Source organism: Psammomys obesus, unplaced genomic scaffold, assembly GCF_907164565.1.
Source record: "Psammomys obesus unplaced genomic scaffold, mPsaObe1.curated_primary_1811, whole genome shotgun sequence".
NCBI lineage: Eukaryota > Metazoa > Chordata > Mammalia > Rodentia > Muridae > Psammomys > Psammomys obesus.
In genome coordinates this window covers 3,804,551-3,814,444 of record NW_026587556.1, presented here as the reverse complement: position 1 = coordinate 3,814,444, position 9,894 = coordinate 3,804,551, and the positions used below count along the sequence as shown (strand labels likewise).

The 9,894-nt window shown below is 38.9% G+C and overlaps 1 protein-coding gene across 4 annotated transcripts in view; it reads left to right on the top strand.

Annotated features, from left to right (window-relative positions):
• The window catches only part of Tbce (tubulin folding cofactor E), a 41,475-nt gene that overhangs the window by 720 nt on the left and 30,861 nt on the right, over positions 1 to 9,894 (top strand). For all 4 annotated transcript variants that reach the window (XR_008719767.1, XM_055603950.1, XM_055603949.1 and 1 more), the window contains exon 2: positions 8,277 to 8,407. Coding sequence is in view for 3 of the 4 variants with exons in the window: in XM_055603950.1 (XP_055459925.1) it covers positions 8,305 to 8,407 (103 nt within the window). In the remaining variant the exon portion in view is untranslated. The remainder of the gene's footprint in view (positions 1 to 8,276; positions 8,408 to 9,894) is intronic.

The following is a 9,894-nucleotide window of genomic DNA, read 5'->3' as shown; positions in this document are numbered from 1 at the left end:
AATAATAATAATAATAATAATAATAATAATAATAATAATAATAATAAATTAATTAAATAATAATTAAATAAAAATAAAATAATAATAATTATTATTATTTTAAAGAGCTTACTACCATCTGGGGATTGTTCTGTTAACTGTAGATGAATTCAAATTAGGGTGTGATTTAGCGATCCCCAAAGAAAACAGGCATGTTGAAACAATAACGGTTTACACACGCTAATGATAGATACGGAGCAGATAAAGGGAGAAGAATGCTCTCTTTGTCAGATGTGAAAGTTAGCCAGGTCCACTGTGCGATGATATTGCCTACTGTTTTTTTGTGTCCTTAGTTTCTTATTAAAAATACTTTGTTTAATTGTATTTTATGTGCATTAGTGTGAAGGTGTCAGATCCCTTGGAACTGACGTTACAGACAGTGTGAACTGCCATGTGGGGGCTGGGTACTCAATCCGGTCCTTTGGAAGAGCAAACAGAGCTCTTAACCACTGAGTCATCTCTCCAGCCCATGTCCTTAGGTTTACACTTTCTTCTTTTTTAAAGATATATTTTATTTATTCTCTGCGTATGGGTGTTTTGTATACGTGTTTGTATGTGAAGTCCAGTGTGGTGCACCAGGAAGACAGAACAGGGCGTTGGATCTCCTGAGACTGGAGTTACAGATAATTGTGAGCTGCTATGTGCAGGGTTTTGAACCTGGGTCCTCTGGAAGAGCAGCAAGTGCTCTTAACCCCTGAGCCATCTCTACAACCCTAGTTTTAATTTTTCTGTGTGCTCATGTTATGGGTGCTGTTGTAAATACAGCTTACTCCCTGGAATTGGTTGGTTTTGTTGTGGGTTTTGAAGCGTCTTTATGTGGTCTTTGCTGTCTTGAAGCTCAATGTGTAGATCAAGTTGGCCTGGAACTCACAGAGAACCTCCTGCCCCTGCCTCCAGGGATTAGAGACGGCCACCACACTCCAGTGCAGACAGTTTTATAAAACATGATTTTTATTAGGGTCTATAAAAATATTTAGAAAGTTAAATTACTGATAGAAATCTGCCCTGATGTGAAGAATGTTCTTCCCGAGGGGCCTTCAGATCACAGGAGTCAGTCAGTCAGTCATGCCAGGCCATTTCTTCCTTGTTACATTCTGCAGGGTATCTGAATCGTTATCCCTATGCTCAGTCATCTCGTTTATAAGTCAGATTCATTTTCACTGCATCATTGAGAGGGAATGTTAGTGTTTTGTTGTTGTTCCATGTAGAGGACTTTTGTTCATAACTGTATCATAATGCAAAAGAATCAGTTTTTAGCTTTGGTTACCAGTCTCATCATAATGTTTTTTGACTTGCTTTTTGGTAAAGAGGGCTAGGAAAAGCAACTTGGTGTTGTTATTCCCCTAAAGGGTTTGTTTGTTTGTTTGTTTGTTTGTTTTGTCTTGGGGCCTCCCTTATACTAGGTTAGTGATCTACCTCTGAGCTACATCTCCAGCCTTGTAGGGTTTTTTCTCTGTGCTGGCCTTTAATGTTTAATTTTCCTCAGTCTCCAGAGTAGGTGAAGATTATAGGCCTGTAGGTCTGGCAGGACTTTGCCTTGTGACTTGCAGGTTTATTGTATTTATAGTAATTTTCTGCTGAGACATTTGTTCAGACCCAAAACCTTTGGAGTCATTCTGACTCAGAATTTTCCTATGTTCATATCAGCTAATTCTCCGATGTTCAAAATATGTCCAGATCTTCAAGCTTTTTCTCGGTACATTGACCTGTTAAAAACTGCAGTGTATCTGTTAGGGTTGTTGCTCTCTAATTACTAGTTACTTTTTTCTTTCTAGTCATTTTGCATTACAGAATCTAGAGGGATCTTTTTTAAGAAAGTAAGATAATCTCTTAACAAACAAACAAAAAAACCACCAAACACTGCTATTTTTTACTGCAGACAAGTCTTTCAAGAGTCCTAACTGACCTGGCCCTGCATCATCCCCAGTCTTTCATCTACTAACTACCTGATTGCTCCATTATCTAACCTCAAACACATCCTAGCTTCTAAGATATTCAGATTTCTTGTTTCTTTGCCTGAATGAGCTCCTATATGGTCACATGGTTCAATCCTATCCTCTACTCCTGTGTTTTGGAATACTACCTTCCTCAGCCAACTTTCTTCCATCTTTAATAAAGCCACTGTACTTCTTGTCCTTGTGTTTATCACTATATTTGTACCATGTGATTTACCAGGTTATCTGGTTTATTGTATTTCTCACTACAAGGATAGAAGCTTTCAGAAGGCAGGTGTTTGTCTGTTGTGCACTTAGTACCTAGAAACTGTTTGGCTTTTAGGAGACACTCTTGTTAAATGAAGGCATTGGTCTTTTCTACCATATTATAAGTGTTTACCTAGTCTGCACTGACCTACAACTCCTACCCAAAACTTATACTTATTTATGTGAGGATATGAATGTGCATAAAGGGTGGTTCATATTTGTGGTTTGGACCAAATGTGTGGTCCAAACCACAAATATGAACCACACATGCACATGCGTGTGCATGTGGAGGCATGAAGTTGGTATGGGCATCTTCCTTGATTTCTTATATTTTATTTATTGAGGCAGTTCAGTGTCTCTTGCTGAACTTGGAGCTCACCAATTCTGGTTAATGTAGTTAGCCAGCTTATCACAAGGATCCGATCTCTGCTCCCCAAGATGCTAGGATTACAGGTGGCTGCCACATGTGCCCAGCATTTAGATGGGTTCTTGAAATCCAAAATCTCATGCTCGTGCTTACATGGCAAGTACTTTATCTAGTGAATCATCTCTCCAGCTGAGCACTTTGTGCTTTCTTGCCTTTTTTGGGGGGGGAGGGTAATTTTTTTTTTATTCATTTCTCTTTTCACTTTTCCCAGGCTACTTGTTTAAAAGGTACATTATTTTATTTTTCCTACTGTGATTAACTTAATTTTACTGTTCATTCTCTATTCAAATCTATTTAGAATATTTACTGTAAAAATTTTTTTAAAACATTTAAGTTGCAAAAAAAGGGGGGGATGGAGAGATGGCGCAAAGGTTAAGAGAACTGGCTGTTCTCTTAACAGCCAGTTAAGAGAACTTCCAAACTTTTGCATTACAGAATCTAGAGGGATCTTTTTTAAGAAAGTAAGATAATCTCTTAACAAACAAACAAAAAACCACCAAACACTGCTATTTTTTACTGCAGACAAGTCTTTCAAGAGTCCTAACTGACCTGGCCCTGTATCATCCCCAGTCTTTCATCTACTAACTACCTGATTGCTCCATTATCTAACCTCAAACACATCCTAGCTTCCAAAGCTCCTGACTTCAATTCCCAGCAACCACATGGTTGCTCATAACCATCTATAATGAAATTGCATGACCTCTTCTGGCCTGCAGGCATACATGCAGTACAGAATACTATAAAAATAATAAATAAACCTTAAAAAAATTAAGTTGCTTGTTTTCATCAAGCTTTCTAGATCACCTCAGCATTTAATAATTTTTTATAAGATGAGGGTATTAACAATAGTATTAGTTAGAACTGTTTTCTTTGAAATTTATTGAAGTCAGGTTACTAAGCGTTTTAATAAAGTATATATTTAAATTTAGCACATCAAGGCTCATATGACATTTTCTCTGTCTTAGCATTTTGCTGAGAATATGTGTAGGGGGTAATTAAAAACATTATAGAAGCCAGACATGGTGGCACATCCCTTTAATCCTAGCAGAGGCAGAGTCAGGTGGATCTCTGTGAGTTCAAGGCCAGAGTGGTCTACAAAGCAAGTTCCAGGACAGCCAGGGCTTTTACACAGAGAAATTGTGTCTTGAAAATCCAAACCAAACCAAAACAAAAAAATAAAAAATCCCACGATAGAGATATTAAGTATGAAATGAGCATTATTTAGAAAGTAAATAGGGACTGTAAGAAAATGAGAACATCTTAGCTTGACTTTTGTTTGTTTGTTTAGACATGGTCTATTGTAGCCCAGGGTAACCTCAAATTCATGTAGTTAAAGTAGGCCTCGAATTCCTGATTCCTTCTGCCTCTATTTTTGAGACCTGAGATTACAAGATTATACCACCACATTTGATTTATGTAGTGCTAAGATCAAACTCCAGGGCTTCAAACATGTTAGGTGGGCAGTCTTACCAACTGAGATAATCCTCCGCCCATATTTTAAAAAAATATTTTCTTTTATATTTGTTTATGTAGGCATGAGGGGCATGCCAAGAACTATGTGTGAAGGTCAACTTGAAGGAGTAGTGTATCTCAACAGAGTGGGTCCTGGGGATTGAACTCAGGCTTGATGTTAAGAGTCTTTATTTGCTGAACCATCTCACTGGCCCTGAAATTACTTTTTTTTTTTTAACCCCGGTTTTTCCAGACAGGGTTTCTCTCAGTAGCCCTGGCTGTCCTGGAACTAGCTCTTAGACCAGGCTAGCTCGTTTTACCTTTGCCTCTCAAGTGCTGGGATAAAGGCATGTGTGACCACTGCCCAGCTGAAATTACTTTTTAAATTGCAAAATACATATTGCAGAAAATTTGCCATCTTAGCTTTTTTTGGTTTTTTGATGTAGGGTTTCACCGTGTAGCTTTGGAACTACACAGTGGGACTCAGCTCTGTTGCCCCAGGCTGACCTCGAACTCACAGAGATCAGCTTGCCTCTGCCTCCCAGGTGTTGGGATTAAAGGCTTGAGCCACCACCACTGACTCATGTTAGCAGTTTTTAAGTATATAAAGTTTTATGGTGTTTGAGTACATTTCCACTGTAACCAACACTACTGTCTAACACCAGAACTCTCCATCTTGCAAAACTGAAACTGTTATTCTTAGATAGCTCTTCCTGGTTCTTCTCTCCTGGAAGATCATGGTATCTACCATTATACTTTCTGTCTGGGAAGATTATTAAAATTTTGGGGACAGGTTCTTACTATGTAGCCATAGCTGACCTAGAACTTTCAGTGTAGACCAGGCTGACATCAAACTAGCAGGGATCCACTCTCAAGTGTAGGATTAGAGTCATTCACTACCACACCCAGCTGTGTATGAATTTCATAGGCCTAGATATTGCATAGAAGGATGACTTGGTATCTGTTCTCTCTCTTTCTTTATTTTTCCGAGATAGGGTTTGTCTCTGTAGCCTTGGCTGTCCCAGAGTCAGGCTTGCCTCGGACTCACAGAGATCTGCCTGCCCCTGCCTTCCCAAGTGCTGGGATCACAGGAGTGTACCACCAAGCCCAGCTTTGGTATCTGTTCTTAAGGTTGAAAAACACTTTTTGGTGTATTTACTATCTTCTTTATTCTAAATACTTAGATTACTCCCTTCTATCTTTTAGTGAATACTATATGTTATAAATATATTTGTACAGATATCTGTTGACTCTGTGCTTTTTAATTCTTTGCAAATTGTTTTGAGGAACTATAGTCACGTCATCATCAAGAACAATAGGAAACAACTGAGTGTGGTGGAGCATAGAGTTTCCAGTGACTTGGGAGGCTGAAGCAAGAGAGTTGTGAGTTCAAGACCAGCTTGGACAACATAGTGAGATCTCATCTGAAAAGCAAACGAGGGGGCTCACTGTAGTGTTTGCCTAACATGCACAAAGCCCTGGATTCCATTTCTGGTACCACATGAACCTGCACATGTCTAATCCCAGCACTGGGAAGGTAGTAACAGGAAGATCAGAAGTTCAAGGTCATCCTCAGCTACAAAATGAGTTCCAGGCCAGCCTAAGCAGTCCTAGAGACCCTATCTCAGAAAAACAAAGCAATATGCACACAAAACAACAAAGCAAAAAAAGCCTGCTTAAACAAGGAAGTCAAAATGAAAGGACTGCAAGATATATAAGTCGGTAGTTCAGAGAAAAGGAAATCCGATTAGATGCTCTTTTTCTATTCTAACTGGATATGAGTAAAATACATTATTTACAGATCTTGTTCAGCAGTAGCAGACTTGCCTAGTATGCCTCAAATCCTGGATTTGATCCCCAACATAAACAAAACAAACAAAAGACATAGACCGATAAAAGTCTGTGAATGTTCTGTGTAGGCAAAGTTGTTAAGATACAAGAGCTCATATTCTCATAATAGGACTATATATTGGAACAACCACTATAAAAAGACATTTGATATTAGCTATTAAAAAATTAAATGCATATTCCCTTTGGCTCAGCAATCCCAGGCTGATAGCAGGACCCTGTGAACTTCTGGCAAGATAACTCCTTGCCCTCTAGTTTGTGGAATTCTAAGAACAGAGTTCTATTTGTGTTTTACTCGGGAACTGGAACTTTGCTTCAGGGCACAGACTTATTATGATCAGGGCTCTGCCCTGGCCAGCTGCCTTGTCCTGTTTCCATATTTGTTTCCTAAAACATAAGTAGTTTCTATTACCCGCTCAGTCTCCTCAAACTTTCTAAGCTGCTTTTACTTCCCCCGTGTGATGACTTTTTTTTGCTTCTCTTTGCTGAAGATTCCATTGTAGTACAGGGACTTGTAGAAGTTGAAGTACTTTAGAGTACACTGATCTACCCAAGGCAAAACCCAACAAATAAAAACCAAACCAACCAAGTGTAAGAAGGAACCAAACTGAAACCATTTTGAATAAAAGTTCCATTTTGAATAGGGGTTTAATTTCCCGAGACCTCCCTGGGTAACGGACATCCTGCTTGGCAGAAAAAAGCAAGTACGTGTGTAAGTGGGTAACTGACATCCTGGTTGGCAAGTTGAGACATGAATGATAGGTAAGTCACCTTGCAACAGTTGAATAACCCAATTAGTGGGAACAGGTGAAATGTACCACAAAGACCTGTTCTTAAGGAAGATCCCTGTCCCTGCTAGGTGGGAAAATGTAACTGTAATTTGGCACCGATGTTTGTGGATTTTCGGCTTAAAAACTATGTGACATTCTGGCTGGGGGCAGGGTCTGCAGTTCAGCTCCTGAGTCTTTTCTTTGGCCCTGATTGGCTTGAGTACAGTAAATTTTTGTCATCTGATTAAATACTTAGTAAGATGAATGTCCAGCAGTCAGCTCCCAAGTCTGTGCTGTTGTCTCTGACTAGTCAATTTTTGCTGCCGGATTCAGATAAAGATCTTGTTTTGCTGGACCCTTGTGACTGCTTGGGTTGGATTTTCAGAGCCTAACACAAGGACCCTAACTTTCTGTTTCACTGTTTCTATCTAGTTACTCTCTCAAATGTTGGTGCTGTCACCTTACTAAAATCCACACCCTTTTGATCACTGCCCCACTTTCATCCTATGGATTGCCTGCACTGCTCCTTGTATATCTAAAACACGGCTTTTGAAAGGAGATATTTTACTGTTAATTTCCAAAGGGCCAACGTTTGAAAGAAGTCATAACCAAGGTGATCATGTAGCACATGTTTGTAATTCCAGCATTTTGGAAGCTGGGGCAGGAGGAATAGGTGTTCAGGACAAACTTACATGGGAGATCTTTTCTCCAGAATAAGCTGGGCATAGTCTGTAATCCTAGCACTTGAGAGGTGGAAGCAGAAGAACTTGGGGTTCAAGACCCATCCCTAACTACATAGTGAGTGTGAGGCCAGCCTGGGCTGGGTTATGTCACTCTGTCTTAATGAAAAAAAAAAAAAAAAGAAAAGAAAAAGAAAAAGGAATAATAACCATAATATATCATACCTACATTTTTTAATTACTTGCTTTTTATTGTTATTCTTTTCCTGAGATAGGGTCTCATGTAATCCAGGTTGGTTTCTGACTGCTAGGATTAAAGGCATGAGCCACTCTGTGAATGCTAGGCAAGCACATAACAACTCAGCTAGATCTCCAGCCCCATTGTTCTTCAATATCATGAGTGCATGCACATCTAGGTATGTGTGTGTTTATTCATGTGTGTACCCATGGAGGCCAGAGGTCTACTCTGTTACTCTCCACCTTGCTTTTGAAGACATGATCACTAAACATGGAGTTCACCAGTTGGCAAAACTGGTAAGCCAGCAAGCTCTAAGACTGTCTAGTCTCCTGTTCCCAACTCTGGTATTATCGGTGCACACTGTCACACTTGTCTTTTTCTGGGGATCTAAACTCAGGTCCTTATGTGTGCATAGCAAATTCCTTGCATAGTAAGCCATTCCTTCAGCCCCAAGGTGGGGGGCGGGGAGCTTTGGCTGAGGGTGGTGCCTTATACCTATTATCCCTGTACTTGCGCAGCTGAGGCAGGAGGATTTGCTACAAGTTTAAGAGCTTGAGGCCAGCCTAGGCTACAATTTTGGTTAATTAAGTTCTTGTCAGTTTTTCATGTTTTCCTCCCTAGATCTTGTATTTCGGATTCCTGCTGTCTTATGATGAGTGACATTTTGCCATTAGATGTCATGGGTAGAAGAGTTGACGTTAACGGAGAATATGCAACAGTGCGCTTTTGCGGTGTTGTTCCTCCTGTGGCAGGTAAGCTACAACACTGTAAATCTTTCAGTCACATCTATATAAACACCTTAGTAGTGCTTTTTCACACCAGTTTTGAATTGGGTGTGGTGGCACATGCCTTTAACCCCAGCATTCTGAAGCAGAGGAAGATGGATTTCTGAGTTCCAAGCCAGCTGGAGCAGCACGTAAGACCTGTCTCCAATAAAGAAATACATTAAAAAAAAAAAAAAAAATCAGTTTTGAGGAAAATGCCAACCAACTTGGAGACATATAGTTTTATTTGGGTCATGGCAATATATATGTATATGATAATGATATGTACATTTTTTTTTTTTCAAGGCAGGATTTCTCCTTGTATAGCCCCGGCTGTCCTGGAATCACTCTGTAGCTCAGGCTGGCCTTGAACTCACATAGATCCACCTGCCTCTGCCTCTTAAAGGCGTGCATCACCAGTTTTTAAATTATATACTACTTGATTATGTGGTATTTCTAATATTAAATCAGCTTTGAAATATCTTCTAAACATACTTCAAGCAACCAGCAGTCTTGAATTCTCATAATTCTCACCTCAAAAATCAAATAACTTTTTGATACTAGTTTACTGTTAATCCATACACAGTACATTTAATACTGTGTTGAGATACATAAAACTTTTTTGTATGATTCAAAGAATTTATTACCAGAAACTGAGTTGTTTTTCATATAAACCAGCAATCTTGATGTTAATCTGTCTCGTATTATGTAAGTACCAAAGACATTTGCTTCTCTTCCTTGTGTGTATATGCATGGGTGTATACTTATATTCTCTGAGTAATGTAATTGCATTCTGGCCAACCAGAACCTTGTGTATTGCTCATTTTTGTTGATTTACAAAGAAACAATATATGCACATACACATTATATAAACGGTTTTGAATAGTAAATTTGTGACTTGTACATTAAGAAGGCAGATTGTACATATCTAATATTTAATATTGCAGGTTCCTAAACCTCAACTAAAATAGATTTTCTATTTTAAGCTAAGGCTTATCTTATACCTCTGAGGAGAACAGGACAGGAAAAAAAATTAAATTTATAAATATAGGAAATAACTAGGCTTAAGTGGCAACAAGCTAAGCAGAATTGAAAACATTTACCTTCTAAACACATAGTGGAGAAAGCTAGGAATTAACCTAATTTGAACTCTTCAAATATCAAAAGATCTCAGAAATTTGTGAAGTCTGTCATTTTAAACAGTGGCTTATGGGTATAGTCCAAGTTCTCACAAGGCTAAAGCAAGAGAATTGCTAAGTTTTAAGGCCAGTGTAGGCTACCAAGGCCTTCACCTTTCCTCAGTGTAGTGTGGCTCAGATACACATAGACCTTTTACCTTTCTTCATTTATTTACCATGTTTCTGTTACAACAACAATATCATCATAGAGAGAAGGTTTCACTTTGTAGCATTGGGTGCCTTGTTATATAGGCCAGTCTGGTCTCACAGAGATCTGCCTGTTTCTGCTTCTTGAGT